A 17,793-nucleotide genomic window follows, 5' to 3' on the forward strand; every position below is an offset into this window, starting at 1 on the left:
CTTTTTTTTTTAAGATTTTATTTATTTATTTGAGCCAGAGCGGGAGAATGAGAGTGAGAGAGACACAGAGAGAGAAAGCACAACAGGGGAGGGTGGGGCAGAGGGAGAAGGAGAAGCAGGCTGCCTGCTGAGCAGGGAGCCCTGGGATCTTGACCTGAGCTGAAAGCAGATGCTTAACCAACTGAGCCACCTAGGCGCCCCAAAGCATGCGACTCTTAATCTCAGGGTCATGAGTTCAAGCCCCATGTTGGGTGTGGAGCCTACTTAAAAGGAAAATAAAGTAGGGGCGCCTGGGTGGCTCAGTCGTTAAGCATCTGCTTTCGGCTCAGGTCATGATCCCAGTGTCCTGGGATTGAGCCCTGCATCGGGCTCCCTGCTCGGCAGGAAGCCTGCTTCTCCCTCTCCCACTTCCCCTGCTTGTACTCCCTCTCTCACTGTCTCTCTCTGTCAAATAAAAAATAAAATCTTTAAAAAAAAAAAAAGGAAAATCAAGTAGAATTATGGTTGCCAGAGGTTGTGGGAGAGGGGAAATAGGGAGTTGTTTAATGGGTAGAAAGTTTTAGTTTTGCAAAATGAAAAAGTTCTAGAGATTGGCTGCATGACAATGTGAATATAGTTAACACTGTTGGACTGTACACAGGGCACCTGGGTCGTTCAGTCGGTTAAACATCTGACTCTTGATTTTGGCTCAGGTCATGGTCTTGGGGTCATGGGATCGAGCCCGGCATCAGGCTCCACACTCAGTGGGGAGTATGCTTCTCTCTCTCTTCCCACCTCTCCCTCTGTGCTACCCCGCCCCTGCTTGGGCTCTCTCTCTCTCTCTCTCTAAAATAAATAAATAAATCTTTAAAAAAAAATGGTTAAGATGGTGGGGCACCAGCCTGGTTCAGTTGAAAGAGCATGCAACTCTTGATCTCTGGGTCGTGAGTTCAGGCCCCACATTGGGAGTAGAGATTACTAAAATAAATAAATAAGTAAACTTAAAAAATAGTTAAGATGGTACATTTTATGTGTATTTTACCATAATCAAAAATAAAATTAAAATTTTAATGCAAAAAAATGTAGTAACTATAATTGTTTCATAATTTCATATTTTTGCAGTTCTGTTTCTTCTGTTATTTCTGCTGGTTCTCATTTGCAGTGCCTTGTTCCTTGTGTGCTAGGTTCTTCTTTACTGTGTAGTAGTCATTGTCCCTGAAGATGTACTGATGGAGATTCTTTGAGGACCAGCACAAAGATGCATTCCTCCAGAGAAGATTTGAGTTTGTTTCTGCCAGGAACTTAGAGATAATTCCAGCTCAGGACTACTTTAAATTAGATTTGTAACTTAAAAGCTTTTTTTTTTTAGATTTTATATATTTATTTATTTAAGAGAGAGAGAGCGCGCAAGTGGCAGAGGGGGAGGGAAAGGAACAAGCAGACTCAGTGGTGAGCACGGAGTCCCAACGCGGGGCTGGATCCCACGACCCTGAGCAGAAACCAAGAGTCAGACCCTTAACCAACAGAGCCACCCAGGTGCCCCTTACAAGCTTTTTTGAATACTTCATATAATTTGGATTACAAATCGACAAAAAGTCTAGCTACGGTTACAAAGTCCCGAGGAGAGTTTCTCCCCTTATGTTCAGTGTCGTACTAAGTTCTCTTTCTTGGAGTCTCTTGAGAGAAAGATGTGGGTCAGGTTTACTTCTGATTCACCTTTAATGACAGCCCTTTGGGGAGCCATGACTAATACAAGGAAGGCTTTCTAATAGACTACCCACCTTGGTAAACCCTGAGCTTTGACTTCATTCATCCTTAGCCTACAGAGTTTGCTCAGATTGGTAAATATCCTCAGTGCAAAATTGCCTCCCATGCTTGCTTACCTCTCCCCATTTCTGAACTCCTCGAGATTGGCTTCCTACCTCGTACTTTGCCAGCCCTTCTATGCTTTTAAGAATATTTAAAAACTATTTTATCCAGCATTTTTAGTTGTTTTAAGTAGCAGGTTGACCCCCATAACCCAATCAGAAATCCCTCTACTTTCCTTTTCAATGATTTCTGCCCTTCTATTTATTTTTTTCTCCTATTTTTTGTTGTTCTTATTGTTGTGTTGGTCTTTTTCCTTAAATCTTTTAGCTGAACACACAGCTCATTATTGCTTTTTCTTTTCTATTATTAGGCTATTCCATCCTTGAAGCTGTAAATTTCCCTTCAAGCACACCTTTCTTTGTAGTCTTTAAGTTTTGATATGTAGTGCAGGAGCGATTGCTGAAAGCCTGTTGGTGCCCACCTGTTTTCATCAACTCCTCACACCAGCAGGGCTATTGTACTGCTAATTTTTCTCCTGAGACACCTGCCCTCAAGGTCTGGCAAGTGCTGCCAATTTCCCCCCTCAGGGGGCAGGAATGGTTGCCTAAGGCAACGCCGGGAAAGATAAGAGCATAAGTAAACTACCTTTTCTACTCCAGGTTTTCCAAGACTGGCTACGTATGGAAATCACTAGAAAGTTTTGAAAAATACCGATCTCTAGGTCGAACTCAGAGAATGTTCTCATTGGTCTGGGGTGGAGCCTGAGCATGGGTACTTGCAGTGATTCGAATGCGAAGCCAGGGCTAGGAACCACTTCTCTCATTTATCTGCTCCTGGCCACCAGCCCCAGACTGCATCCTCCCTCCTCCCCACTCCCACTCCCAAGCGATTTTAGAGTCTAATGTCTTCCCAAAGCTGTTATTTCCTGGTTTCCATATCTCTCTCTATTGGTTTTCCAGGGTGGATTTTGGGGCAGGGAGCAGAAACCCTGATCATTTACCACATTGGCAGGAACCAGGATTGTCCTGCATCCTGTTTGTCTTCACAGGAGGTCTCAGCATGAGACAACAGCACTGGTTTGGGATGACAGCCAGGATGGGCACCGTGTTATCAGGGGTCTTCACCATCATGGCCACCAACATGTACCTCATCTTCGAACAGAAGTACATAAAGAGCAACGACTGCATTGAGAATTATGTACAGACAAAGAGCGCAGGCGTCCTGGTAAAGCAGTTCATCATCTGCTGGACTTCCAATGTTGTCTTCTTCCTGTCTTTCATTACCATCATCATCAGCTGCTTCCTCCTATACTCGGTATATGCCCAAATATACCAGGGCTTGGTGATCTACATCATCTGGATCATTTTCTATGAAATTGTAAACATTGTAGTTCAAATCCTTACCAACAATGACTCTGTCATTGAAGAGGTCAGGGTCGTGCGCTGGTTTGGCTTGCTGTCCCGTATATTCATGCACTGTTTCTGGATGTTTTATATCATCTCCTATGCCCACATAATCTATAAAAGTCAAAGCCAGGGCAATATAATCTCCTACAACAGACGTATTTCTACAGGCAATGGAGAGTTCCCACGACGGAAATCAAAGATCATCAACTCTACCCACCACTATAGTGGATAATGTTTACCCTTGTCTCTCCCCTCCACAGGCAAAAATCCCAGGTTCTGATGGTAGTTGTAGCTCCATCTCTTTCACTTTTGCTGATCTGTTCGGCTGTAGAGCCCCTACTGCCACCTTTTGGGGGGAACGTGGAGAGAAATGTCATTATAATCACAACTGGGACCACCTGCTCATTGAAGGCATTTGGTGAAAGGACATGGTTCTATTTCAAGCACTCCTTGAGTTCCTCCTTCCTTTGTCGGTCAGCACCACCTTAGAGGTCAAAATAAAGACAGCAAGGGAATGAAACGAAGCTGACTTGCAGTCTGGCAATCCTTTCACCTTGGTGCTTGTCTTCACATCAGCCTTCAACCCACAGCTCTCTAATCCAACCCTGGGACAGGCAGATCTGTATCTATATCTCAGGTAGCTGTGGCATAAGGGGTAGAGGTGGTGCCTTGGGGTAGGTTTGTGCCATGGTCTTTCTCCTTATGTCCTCTATGCTATATTCCAGATAAGTAGAAGAATAAAAAATAGAGAAAATCATTCTTCATTTTCTGTCTTGAGTCCCCCCTCCCCCAAATTTGTCAAAAAGCACAAACTGCACTTGGTTCACCAAAAGATATTTGTTAAACTTTTCTGTCTGTCACTATGCTGGACTTCGTGGGAGGATACAAAAAAGTTCAAGGTACAAGGCCTGACCTTGAGGATTTTGCAGTTTAGTGGAAGAAACAAAATCACTGTTGATGACTTAATAAGCCAATCATATAAGACAGCACAAGACTATGCATTACCATAGATCAACAAACATCACTTTGCATTCAGTTTCAGAAACTGTCAGAAGTTTGAGCCAGGATGGAAGACAAATTGAGCAAATTTCTACTTCAAGTAGAGAGAGAGCAAGCACAAGGGGGGTGCAGAGTGGGAGGGAGAAGCAGGCTTCCCACTGAGCGGGTAGCCTGATGCGGGGCTCGATCCCAGGACCCTGAGACCATGACCCGATGCTCTACCGACTGAGCCACCCAGGCACCCCATTAGGCATTATGTTAAGTGTTTGTTTATTTAATAGCTTTCTTGAGGTATAATTAACATATAATAAATTGCATATGTTTAAAATATATAATTTGATAAGTTTTGATGTAAGTATATCCCAGTAAAACCATCACAACTGAATTCCTAAACATATCTCCCCCAAAAGTTTCCTCTTAATACCTGCCCCCTCCCCTTCTTGCACCCCCCCCACCATCTCAAGGGCAGTGGTTTGCTGTCATTATATATTAGTTTGCATTTTCTAGAATTTTACATAAATGGAGTCATATAGTATGCACTCTTTTTTGGTCTGGCTTCTTTCACTCAGACTAATACCTTTAAGATTCATCCATGTTGTGGGGTCAGTACATGGCTCAGTCTGTTAAGCGTCTGACTCTTGATTTTGGCTCAGGTTATGATCTCAGGGTCATAGGATCGAGCCCTCCTCCCCTGTCAACCTCCATGTGCTCAGCATGGAGTCTGCTTTTACCTCTCCCTCTGCTCCTTCCCCTGCTCACACACACACGTGCTCTCTCTCTCTCTCTCTCAAATAAATAAATAGAATCTTAAAAAAAAAAAGATTCAGGGATGCCTGGGTGGCTCAGTTGGTGAAGCGTCTGCCTTTGGCTCAGGTCATGATCCCGGGGTCCTGGGATTGGGCCCCACGTTGGGCTCTCTGCTCAGTGGGGAGCCTGCTTCTTCCTATCCCTGCTGCTCCCCATGCTTGTACTCTGTCAAATAAATAAATTAAATATTTTAAAAAAAAAAGCCTTTAAAAAATAAAAAATAAATAAACCAAACATGAATATTCCTGGAATAAACTCTACTTGGTCATGCTGTATAATCTTTTTTATATATTGTGGAATTAGATTTGTTCAATTTTGTTTAGAATTTTTGAATCTATGTTCATAGGGGATATTTGTCTGTAGTTTTCTTATAATGTCTTCATCAGATTGTGGTATCAGAGTAATGCTTACTTCATAGAAAGGAGTATTTCTTCCTTTTCAATTTTCTTTAAGAGTTTATATACAATTGATATTTATTTCTTCCTTAAATGCTTGGTGGGATTCAGCAGTGAAGTCATCTGGACCTGGAATTTTCTTTGTGGGAAGTATTAAACTACAAATTCAATTAAAAAAAAAAAGGTATAAGGATTACTGGGGTTATCTATTTCTTCTTGAGTAAGCTTTAGAAGTTTGCATCTTTCTTTTTTTTTAAGATTTTATTTATTTGACAGAGAGAGAGAGAGCACCAGTGAGGGGAGGGGCAGAGGGAGAAGCAGACTCCCCGCTGAGCAGGGAGGGCAACACGGGGCTCCATCCCAGGACCCTGGGATCACGACCTGAGCCGAAGGCAGATGCTTAATTGACTGAGTCATCCAGGTGCCCCTAGTTTGTGTCTTTTAATTTGCCCGTTTTGTCTAAGTTGTCAAGTTTATTGCCATAAAGCTGTTCATAATATTCCCTTATTATCCTTTTAACATCTGTAGAATGTGCAGTGAAGTCACTGCTCTCATTCCTGATATTGTTAATTTTTTTCTCTTTTTCTTTTTCTGATCAGCCTGACTAGAGGTTTTAAGTTTTTAATGACACCAGCTTTTTGTTTCATTGATTTTTATCTCTTCCTTATGTCTTATGTCTCATTGATTTCCACTGTGATCTTTATTCTTTTCCTTCTTCTACTTACTTTGAATTTAATTTTTTCTTCTTTTTATACTTTTCTTAAAGTAGAAGCTGAGGCCATTAATTGAAGACCTTACTTATTTTCTAAGATAGGCACTTGGTACTATACAATTTCCCCCAAGTGCTACCTTAATGGCTTCACACAAATTTTTTATGTTGTATTTCATTTTTAGTCAGTTAAAAATATTTTCTAATTTCCTTTTGATTTTTTTCTTTGATCTATGGGTTATTTATAAATGTGCTACTTTGTTTCAATATTTGAGGATTTTCCAGAAAGTTTTCTGTTAATTATTTCTAACTTAATTTCAGTATAAGAGAACATACATTTATGATTTGAATCATTTTAAATTTATTGAAAATAGTTTTATGGCCCAGAATATGTTCTATCTTGATAAATGTTCCATGTGCTCCTGGAAAGAATATTTATTCTGCTATTGTCAGGTGCAGTGTTCTCCAAATGTCAATTAGATCAAGTTGGTTGATAATATTGTTCAAATCTTTTAATATCTTTTCTAACTTTCTGTCTACTTGTTCTATTAATTACTGAAAGACATGTATTGAAATCTCTGATTATAATTATGGATTTGTCTGTTTCTCTTTATAATTCTATCAGTTTTTGCTTCATATATTTTGAAACTCTATTAATGGGTAATAAATGTTTAGAATTGTTATATCCTTCTGATGAATCGACCCCTTTATCATTATGAAATGACCTTCTTTATTGCTGAGATTATTCTTTGCCCTGAAATTTTCTTTATTTGATATTAAAGCAGCCACTCCAGTATTCTTTTGATTTGTATTGACATAGTATATCTTTTCCCATCTCTTTTTTTTCAGCCAGTGTATGTCTTTATATATAAAGTATTCTAACTATAGGCAGTATGTAGTTGGGTATTTATTTTTATTTTTATATTTTTTAGCTTTTTTAAAAGTAAACTCTACCTGCAACATGGCCTCGAACTCACAGCCCTGCAATCAAGAGTTGCATACTCAGGATGCCTTTGTGGCTCAGTCCGTCAAGCATCTGGCTTGGGCTCAGGTCATCATCCCAGGCTCCTGGGATTGAGCCCCGCATTGGGCTCCTTGCTCAGCGGGGAACCTGTTTCTCCCTCTCCCTCTGCCTGCAGCTCTGCCTACTTGTGATCTTTCTCTCTCTCTGTCAAATAAATAAATAAAATCTTTAAAAAAAGGGGGGGGTGGTTTGCATACTCTACTGACTGAGCCAGCCAGGTATCCCCGGGTCTTCCTTTTTAATCCAATCTAACAACCTCTACTTTTTTGTTGGAGTATTTAGATCTTTTACATTTAGTGGCCATCTTGTTATTTGTTTTATTTTTGTCTCATCTATTCTCTGTTTCTTTTTCCTCTTTTTTTTTTAACCTTCTTTTGGATTAATTTGATGTTTCTATGGCTTCATTTTATCTCCTTTGCCAACTTATATCTATGTGTAATTCTTTGTTGTGCATTTTAGTGGTTGTTTAAGAGTTTATGGTAAAGAGCTTTAACTTACCACAGTCTACCTTCAGGTGATATAAAGCCTCTTCACATATAGTATAAGAATGTTATAACACTATACTTCCAATTTTCCTCTCTTATTTGTGCTATCGTTATCATACATTTTACTTTTATAAACCTCATCATATATTGTTATTATCTTTGCTTGAATTGTCTTTCAAAGAGCTTTAAATAACAAGGAAAAAAATCTTTATTTTCTATTTTTATATTTACCCATATTGTTAGCATTCCCAGGGTTATTCATTCCTTTGTACAGATCCAGATTTCTACAGGTATCATTTTTCTTCTGCCAGGACTTCCTTTAACATTTTTTGTAGTGCAGATCTGCTGATGATTAATTCTTTCAGCTTTTCTATACCTGAAAAAGATTATTATGTTTTCATTTCTTAAGATTTAAATAATTTTAATTTTTTAAATTGTAGTAAAATATACATAACATAAAATTTACCATCATAACCATTTTTAAGTGTAGAGTTAAATAATGTTATGTCCATTCACATTGTTGTGCAACAGATCTCCAGCACTCTTTTTATCTTGCAAAACTGAAACTCTATAACCATTAAACAATAGCTCCCCATCCTCTCCCCAACCCCAGCCCCTGGCAACCAACATTCTACTTTCTGTGTCTATGACTTGACTAGTCTAGCTATCTCATGTAAGGGGAATCAAACAACTTTTGTCCTTTTTTGACTGGCTTATTTCACTTAGCATAATTTCCTCAAGGTTCATCCATGTTGTAGCATGGGTCAGAATTTTCTTCCTTTTTAAGGCTGAGTAATATTCCATTGTATGTGTATACCACATTTTGTTTATCCAGATCTCTTCCCTCCTGAACAGAGCACTCAGCTCCTAATGCAGGAATGTCACTAGGACAGAAGCATGTAATTGTCCCCACTTGCCGTTCCAGGGCTGTGGCTCAGATATTTTGTCTGGGACAGGGGAGAAGTAAGCCATAAAACAGATTGTTCATAATCTCTTCCCAAAGGAACTGGATTCATTTACAACAGAGCATGGAGAGGTTTAAATCTAAAGACACTCTTTAAAACAGTAAAGACGGGGCACCTGGGTGGCTCAGTCACTGGGCGTCTGCCTTCGGCTCGGGTCGTGATCCCAGGGTCCTGGGTTCGAGCCCCAGATGGGCTCCCTGCTCTGCAGGAAGCCTACTTCTCCCTCTCCCACACCCCCTGCTCTCTCGCTGTGTCGCTCTCTGTCAAATAGAAATAAATAAAATAAAATGAAATAAAATAAACAGTAAAGACTGTGGCAAAAGGCACTTGGTAGGAGATATGTAAATCCAATGAAGTTACAGGCTAAACTGTAGGCTAGCTAGTTTTCAGGAGAGAACTGGAGAAAGAAATAACTAGGAGAAACCCTCCTGAGGTCAGAAAAAATATCAAACACTGACTTCTGAAACTATTCCTTCAAAAGAGCCTGAATTTGATTGGATTCGTCTGTAGAGCAATTTCTGTCCTAGGGCATTATTGAAAACAATCAAGCAATCAGCCAGCAATTAGTAAACCTTAACAGCTGAGGTATGATTAGGAAAAGAGGGAAGAGTTCTTCCGAAACCACTCCATCCTAGAGTGACTGTGGGCACACCCTAAGCTGCACCTCCCTGACAAGCAGCATCAGAAGCTTCACACCATGGGGCACCTGGCTGGCTCAGTCAGTAGAGCATGTGACTCTTGATCTTGGGGTTTAAGTCTGAGGCCCACGTTGGGTGTAGAGATTACTTTAAAAAAAAGCTTCACCCTTTGGGGGGTTGAGGTGCAAGGGAGAAGAATATCATTTACCAAAATAATCCAGCCAGTCACTAAACAAGAAGCAAATAACAAGCTTAGTGGAGGGTTGCAGGTGTTCCCTCGCCTAGAATTGCTATAATATATTGTCCAAAATGTCCAGTTTCCAACAAAAAAAGAATATAAGACATGTAAAGAAACAGGAAAGTTTGACTCATATATCAGAAAAAAAATCAGGGAACAGAAATTCCCTGTGAGGGGCGCCTGGGTGGCTCAGTCAGTTAAGCGTCTGCCTTCGGCTCAGGTCATGATCCCAGGGTCCTGGGATCGAGCCCCACATCAGGCTCTCTGCTCAGCAGGAAGCCTGCTTCTCCCTCTCCCACTCCCCCTGCTTGTGTTCCCTCTCTCGCTGTGTCTCTCTCTGTCAAAATAAATAAATAAAATCTTAAAAAAAAAAAAAAAAAGAAATTCCCTGTGAGAGTGACAAGATATCAGATTTAACAGAAAAAGTCTCCAAAGTAGCCATTATAAATATGTTTAAAGAACTAAAGAAAACCATGATTAAAGGAGTAAAGGAAAAATATGATGGCAATGTCACATCAAATACAGAATATCAATAAATATCAATAAAAGAGATAAAAGTTATAAAAAAGAACCAAATGGGGACGTCTGGGTGGCTCAGTCAGTTAAGTGTCTGCCTTCGGCTCAGATCATGATCCCAGGGTCCTGGGATCAAGTCCCTGCTGAGCAGGGAGCCTGCTTCTCCCTCTGCCTGCTGCTCCCCCTGCTTGCGCTCGGTCTCTCTCTCTAACGAGTAAATAAATAAATAATCTTTAAAAAAAAAAAAAAAAAAAAAGAACCAAATGGAAATTCTGGAGTTGAAAAGTACAATAACTGAAGTGAAAAAATTCACTAGAGAGGTTCAGGAGTAGATTTTAACTGACAGAAGAAAAAATTAGTGAACTTGAAGATAGCTGCTAGAGATTATGCAATCTGAATAACAGAGAGAAAAAATGTGAAGAGAAATAAGCAGAGCGTCAGAAAAATGTGAGAATCATACCAACCAACATATGCATAATGGTGGTATTAGAAGGACAGGAGGGGGCGCCTGGGTGGCTCAGCAGTGTTAAGTGACTGACTCTTAATTTCGATTCAGGTCATGATCCATGGGTAATGAGATGGAGGCCCGCATCAGGCTCCACAATGGGCATGGAGCCTGCTTAAGATTCTCTCTCTAGTGGCGCCTGGGTGGCACAGTCAGTTAAGTGTCCAACTCTTGGTTTCGGCTCAGGTCGTGATCTCTGGGTCAAGGGATCAGACTCTATGTTGGGCTCTGTGCTCAGTGTGGAGTCTGCTTAAGATGCTCTCTCTTCCTCTGCCCCTCCCTCCCCCGCTCTCGTGTGCATGAACGCGCGCTCTCTCTCTCTCTAAAAGAAAGAGAAAGAGAGAAAAGAACAGAAAAAAATATTTAAAGAAATAATGCCTGAAAACTTTTCAAATTTATTGAAAAACACTAACCTACACACCCAGGAAGCTCAAAGAATTCCAATTAGGATAAATTCAAAGAGATCACAGACACTGCTTAGTAAATGCTCAAGTCAAAGACAAGGAGACCATCTTGAAAGCAGCAAGAGAAAAATGACTCAACACTTATAAGGGAATCCCAATAAGATTAGCAGCTGATTTCTCAGCAGAAACAATGGAAACCAGATGGTGGTGAGATAACATCTTCAAAATATTCCCCCCTCCCAAACACTGTTAACCAAGAATCCTGTATCCAGCAAAGCTGTATTTCAGAAATGCTCAGATTTCTTTCTGAGTTCCAGGTTGATGGAGGTGACTTCATAATAGACATGTCTATTTGGATGTCCCAGGGGAACACAAATCTACCTCCTCCTCATCTTTCCCACTCCCATCCTAAGTGTGCTCCCCACCTCATTGAATGGGCCAACCTTTACCCAGGTGCTCATCCCAGACTCCTCCCACAAGCCCAGGCCCCCAGCACCTCATGTTGCCTTGCTTCACCATTTCCTTTAAGTCTCTCAACTGCTCTGCCTACCTCCATTCCAGCCTCCTTTCTGACCCATGGTCCCCAAACTAGCAAAGAAAGATTTTTCTAAAATGCAAATCAGATCGTCATACACACACACACACACACAGACACACACACACACACACATCCATAAGATGCTTCCAGTTCTCTCACTGCCTTCCAGAGAAACTTCCAAATGGCTGGTAAGTCCCCTTTCTTTTCTGGCCCCTGCCGTCCCCTGTAGCCTACCCCTCTGCTCAAGCCACACCAAATTTGCTGTTTCCCAAATGGCTTTTGCCTGTCCCTGTGCCTACCTGGGTGTTGTCCATTTTGCCAGAGGTGACGTCCCTCCCTTTTCCACCCAGTTATTGGCCACATCCTCTAAGACACAAGCTTAATGATTGCCTCCACCAGAAAGCCTCCCCTCATTCTCATTCTGGATCAGATCTTTTTTTTAAGTTTGTAATTTAATTCCACTTAATTAACATAGAGTGTTCTATTAGTTTCAGGTGTACAAGATAGTGATTCTGGATTAGATCTTTCTACATCTTGAGGGCATTGGACCACCTCCTCCACAGCATTTATCACAATGCATTGTAAATTTTCTTTTCCTTAAAAAAAAGTTAAAAACACTTTATTTGCTTTTTTTGTTGTTTTTGTCTAGCTTCCTCACCAGGACATTTCTCTGTGCATTTCTAGTACCACGCTCAGTATCCAGTACATAGTTAATGCTCCTTAGATGTCTGCTGAGTGAATGCTGAGTGACTAGAATGTACCAGAGGAACATGACTGGAGGCAGAAAGAGAAGTGAGGCAGTTTTTACAGTGACCAGAAGGGCGGCATTAAAGGCTAAAACCAAGGCTGGGGCAGGAGGGACAAAGAGCCAATGGGATTTGTAAATACAATGGCTTGAAATCTGCAAAACAGTCTTAAACCAAGGAATAAGCCTGTGTGGTTTGGGGCCCTCATTTTGAGGGGTGCACGAGAGTATACCGTGGGACGCGGCTGCTCTGGAAGTTGCTCTGTGAGCGGGGACACAGTGCAGTTTGCTTGGTGGGGACAGGGAAGGTTCAATGCAGCTTTCTGCCAGCCAACACACAGCTTCTTCCCTCCCCCCTCCCGCCGACCTGGGAGCCTCCAGAGCCTGAAGTGCAGCAAGAGGTTTGTGTATCAAAGACTGAACTCTGGAGTCACACAGAGTTGCAACGACAGTGGGGAATGAGGTATAAGGATATTGGGGACAGCCTGGGTGTCTCAGTCAGTTAAGCGGCCTACTGTTGGGTTCGGCTCAGGTGCTGATCTCAGGGGTCGTGGGATGGAGTCCTGTGTCAGGCTCTGCGCTCAGCAGGGAGTCTGCTTGAAGAGTCTTTCCCTCTGCCCCTCCCCCCAGTTGTGCACCCCCCCCCCAAATAAGTAAATAAATCTTTCAAAGAGTTATTTGGGATGAACTTGAAAAATATTATGCTAAATGAAAGAAGCTGGGCACAAAAGGACAAATACTGTATGATTGCACTTAGATGAGGTACCAAGAGTAGTGAAATTTGTGGAGACAGAAGGTAGAATGGTGGTGAACAAGGGCTGGGGAGAGGGGCGCGGGGAGTTAGCATTTGATAGGTACAGGATTTTTTCTTGGGGAATATAAAAAAATCTGGAGATGGTTGGTGGGGATGGTTGCACAACAGTGTGAAGGTATTTAATGCCACTGGACTAAAATGGTACAAATTTATGTTATGTATATTTTACCACAGTAAAACAATTGCTACTGACAGAATAAAAAAAAAAAAAAATGCAGGGATGATTCCAGGCCCTTGAGGAGCCATGCTAGTTTTCTTTCTTTTTTTTTTTAAAGATTTTATTTATTTATTTATTTGACAGAGAGAGACACAGCGAGAGAGGGAACACAAGCAGGGGGGAGTGGGAGAGGGAGAAGCAGACTTCCCGCTGAGCAGGGAGCCCGATGCGGGGCTCGATCCCAGGACCCCGGGATCAGGACCTGAGCCGAAGGCAGATGCTTAACGACTGAGCCACCCAGGCACACCCATGCTAGTTTTCTGACTTCAGAGAGACAATTATCCCAGAGAAGAATCCAGAACTGACTCCATCATCATTCTAGATATAGGAGCTTCCTAATTCCCACCAGCCAGGCACCAAGAGGAACACACTTTTTGCCACTTTAAAGCACAGCTGCCCCTGAAACAGCAGAGCTGGGAGCTACCTAAGGAGTGTCCTGGGCCAATGAGGCCCTCACTTGCCAGTGACGTGACCTATAGCTCATTAGGCCAGACGCCATGTCCCTTGACCCTGGGCCCATTGCCTACCCATATACCAACTTACTCTTAGCTCTCCCATTTACATCAGTGGCTCGAGGAATTTGTCGAGGGCTGACTCTACCATCTTGTGATGCATCTCCATTTTTTTTTTCCCTGCAGTGGATGCTGTGGTGAAACACGTATAAAATGAACGACAGGACGTTCTGCCTCGTGGTGGGCATCTTCTCTGTCCTCAACACCATCCAGTTCCTCATCTTTGACCTGAACCACATTACAGCCGTTGGCTACGAGGACAAAGTCAACATCTACATGGAAACCAAATCTGAGGTAGTGTCTTGGATGATGACCCACAAGAAGAGCATCAGCGTTGTCTTATCCACCATCACCATCATGTTCAGCCTGTTGCTTCTCTACAGCATCCGCTGGAACAAGTACATGGGGCTGCTGTGCTACAGCATGTGGGTCATCACCTACGAGCTCATCAGTTTCTCCATGGTCATGCGCATCAACAGGATCATCAAAGAGCAGTTCAAGGAGCTGAGTTACCTGTACTTGATCTTCCAAATCTCCCGTATGCTCTTGCACTTCCTCTGTCTGCCTTTCCTCACCAAGCATACCTACACCCTTTACAAGGACCCCAAGATCTTAAGTAAAATAGGCCGCCGCAGGCATTCCTCCATCAGTATGGTCGATTCGTGGCCCCCTGTTGGGATGGGAACGTTGTACCGCAAGTTGAACTGAACCGTGCCAGGAAGAAGAGAAAGAGAGGTGCTCCCCAGCAACAGCTCCCCTTCTCCCTAGCCTGCCTTCTGTTGATTCTGCTTACCTTCTCAGGGTTCTTGAGTTCTGTGCACTGAAGAGTATTCTTGGGGGAGGGTGGGTTGCCTGGATCAGTTACTGTGCATGTGTTTGTAACCTGTTTTCGCCTTTTATTATATACCTCCTTTGTTCTTAACCAGCTCATGGGTGTAGGCTGTTACTTCTCATGATTCCCCCCACTCCCTGCACATCCTTAGTTTCTCATTTTTCTTTTGGGGATTGTCCCACCAATGCCTGGTTCTGCTGAGCCCTTGTAGAGCAATGCTTGTCCTGTAGAACTTTCTGTGCTCATGAAAATGTTCTGTATCTGTGCTGTCCACTAGTCACCTACAGCTATGGAACACTTGGAAGGTGGCTATTACAACCCAGGGATCAATAAAAAACTTTTTTCCATTTTAAGTAATTTCAATTTCAGTAGCCACATATGGCCGGCTCATGGCTACCATATGGGAGAGCACGGTAATCTGGAGCCTCATTTTGTTCCTGCATATAAGTACAAGGAATCTCTTTCCAGCTTCATATATCACTCTGCACTCTCGTACTTTTCCGATAGGTATGGTCCTATTGGTCCATAACATGGCAAGAAGATCCGCATTTAAGAAAGCTCCAGGATTTTTTTCAGTTTAAGGACTATTGACATTTTGGATGGGATAATTCTGTCCTGTAGGGGGCTGTTCCCTGCATTAGAGGATGTTTAGCAGCATCTGTGACTTCTACCCACTGGATGCCAGTAGCATCCCCTCACCCTTGTGACAACCAAAAATATCTCCAGACGTTGCTAAATGTTCCCTGGGAGGACAAAATGGCCTCCAGTTGAGAACCACTACTTTATTTACTTTTTAAGTTTATTCATTATTTTTTAGTAATCTCTACACCGAATGTGGGGCTCGAACCCATGACCTTGAGATCAAGAGTCGCACACTCTTCCAAAGGAGCCAGCCAGGTGCCCTGAAAACCACTACGTTAGAGCAAATAATGTGTCCCTTGACTTCACTTCCAACAGTTTTTGAATGAAAAGGAAGTATCCTAAAAGGAGGTCCCTCTTTTCTTTTTTATCTTGGTAAGGATAAGAGTGCTTCAGCAAACCAAGTAGGATATTGTGTATACATGTTGAGAGACGATACCATCTACTATTAACTAAAGGAGAGCATCTTTTTTTTTTTTTTTTTTTTAAGATTTTATTCATTTATTTGACAGAGAGAGAGATAGCGAGAGCAGGAACACAGGGGGAGCGAGGGAGAGGGAGAAGTGGGCTCCCCGCGGAGCAGGGAGCCCGATGTGGGGCTCGATCCCAGGACTCCGGGATCATGACCTGAGCTGAAGGCAGACGCTTAACGACTGAGCCACCCAGGCGCCCCAGGAGAGCATCTTTTACTGAGAGCTCTTGACATTCACTACCTGGTGTTGTTTTAATTCTAATGCTCCCATTTTATGGCTTGGTGAAACAGAGACTCAGGGCACTTAAGTGATTTGATTGAGGTCACACAGTAGCAAAAGCAGGATTTGAATCTAGATCATCTGACTGTATACACAATATCCTACTTGGTTCCTTGAAGCACTCTTATCTTTACCAAGATAAAAAAAAAAAAAGAGGGACCTCCTTTTAGGATATTTCCTTTTCATTCAAGAACTGTTGGAAGTGAAGTCAAGGGACACATTTATTTTAACCACATTCCTCCAAACCGCGAGCATAATGACAGTAGCCCACTTTTACCAAACACTTGATAAGTGCCTGGTGCTATTCTAACAATTCACTCAACTCTTCGCACCACCCTGCGAGTCCCAGATTTGGACCCAGGCCAGTTCCTAAAATGACCACCAGATGGCAGTCAGCAATAAGCTTTTGCTTAGCGCTGTTTGCCTTCCCAACCAGATCCTCTAGGGGTGGCTGATGAGGGATTTAGGGAGCCTCAAGCTGATGACTGAGGACTAACAGTGTGCGTCCCCGCCCTAGTCTCACAAGGCGTGCCTTGACTGGTACCAGAAACAAAAAATAAAACATGGGCTGACTTCAGGCTCTAGTCCCCCTTCTCAGCTGGGGTACCGGTGGGGAGGTTGGGAGACCAGAGACCTGTGTACAGAAGAGATGGAGAGGGAAGCAGAGTTCCAAGAATCAGCTCAGCTAAGAGTTACCTGACGCCGGGAAGCTTAAGATGATCAGATACAAGGCTGTGCACCCCTCTACACTAGGACTCCTCAAAGTATTGTCTGTCTGTCGGCCTCCCCATCCCAGCTTCCCGTTCTCTCTAGAACCCGGTGCTCCACTCCACCGAGTCTGCTCTTGGTAAGGTGGTCTCCGCATTGCCCAGTCCTGAACTCAGCTTTCTCTAGAGTGCCAGACTGCTCCATGGCTTTTGACCTCCCTGACCTGCAAACAGCGCTCTCTCTTTTGGTCTTGGGACACCAGGGCCATCACTCTCCATTTGCCATCTGCCTCATTGGCCCTTCTCATCTCCCTGACCTCCAGACATTGGAAATGCTCCCTGTCATCCCTCTGATCTCCCTTCTAACTGCTCTCTGCCCTCCCTCTGCTCCAGCCAAACTGGCCTCCCTGCTGTTCCTCCCCCACACCCAGCACATGCCAGCCTCAGGGCCTTTGCACCTGTTTTTCCTTCAGTCTGGAACATTCTCACTCCAGATCCCCTGGCTTCCTCTCTTGTTTCTTTCAGATATCTGCTCAAAATTCATGGGAGAGGCTCTCCCCACCAACCTATATGAACCCAGCCCCTCCCCACTCCCTCTGTAACCCACTTTGCCTGCTTTATTTTTTTCATAACACGTATTATCACCTGACTTACTATACATAGTTACCTCCTCTACCCCCCAAAATATAAGCACCATATTTTCTTCATTGCTGTTTTCCCAGCACCTAGAACAACACCTGGCACATGGCATGTGCTCGATCAATATTTGTGGAATGAATGGACACAGACCTTCGGCAGAATAGAAAGAGCGACTGTCGCCCGTGTTCCACCTGGTCATTATGGCAGACACAGGCAAAGTCCTACAGCTCTTCAGCCTCCTCTTCCTTCTTTTTTCTCTCACTTCTGGAGTCTGCAGAAAGTTACAGGTGGGAAATATTCGCAAGGGATACAATTTCAGCTTCCTTATCCCTCCCCTCCTTCCCTAACTCTTTTCCTTTGCACCAGCTGCTGACACTAGAAATACCTCATCTTGCAGCTCAACCTCACCAAGCCTAAAACAAGCCTTTCCCAAACAGAGCAGGTGTCCCTGGGAAGGGCATATTCCGAGAGCTGTCACCGCCACGCCCTCCCCCCCAGGGCCGTGAAGATCTCTGGCCT

At 43.1% G+C, this 17,793-nt stretch overlaps 2 protein-coding genes across 2 annotated transcripts; both read left to right on the forward strand.

The window, feature by feature from the left end:
• Positions 1-2,847: 2,847 nt before the first annotated feature.
• TMEM217 (transmembrane protein 217) lies at positions 2,848-3,426 on the forward strand. The gene has a single exon (XM_032410114.1). The coding sequence runs from the start codon at positions 2,848-2,850 to the stop codon at positions 3,424-3,426; it is 579 nt and encodes a 192-aa protein (XP_032266005.1).
• Positions 3,427-13,858: 10,432 nt separating this feature from the next.
• On the forward strand, positions 13,859-14,413 carry LOC116635809 (transmembrane protein 217-like). The gene has a single exon (XM_032410115.1). It carries the CDS (start codon positions 13,859-13,861, stop codon positions 14,411-14,413), a length of 555 nt encoding a protein of 184 aa, XP_032266006.1.
• Positions 14,414-17,793: the final 3,380 nt, after the last annotated feature.

This window comes from Phoca vitulina, unplaced genomic scaffold, assembly GCF_004348235.1.
Source record: "Phoca vitulina isolate PV1807 unplaced genomic scaffold, GSC_HSeal_1.0 scaffold11, whole genome shotgun sequence".
NCBI classification, from domain to species: domain Eukaryota; kingdom Metazoa; phylum Chordata; class Mammalia; order Carnivora; family Phocidae; genus Phoca; species Phoca vitulina.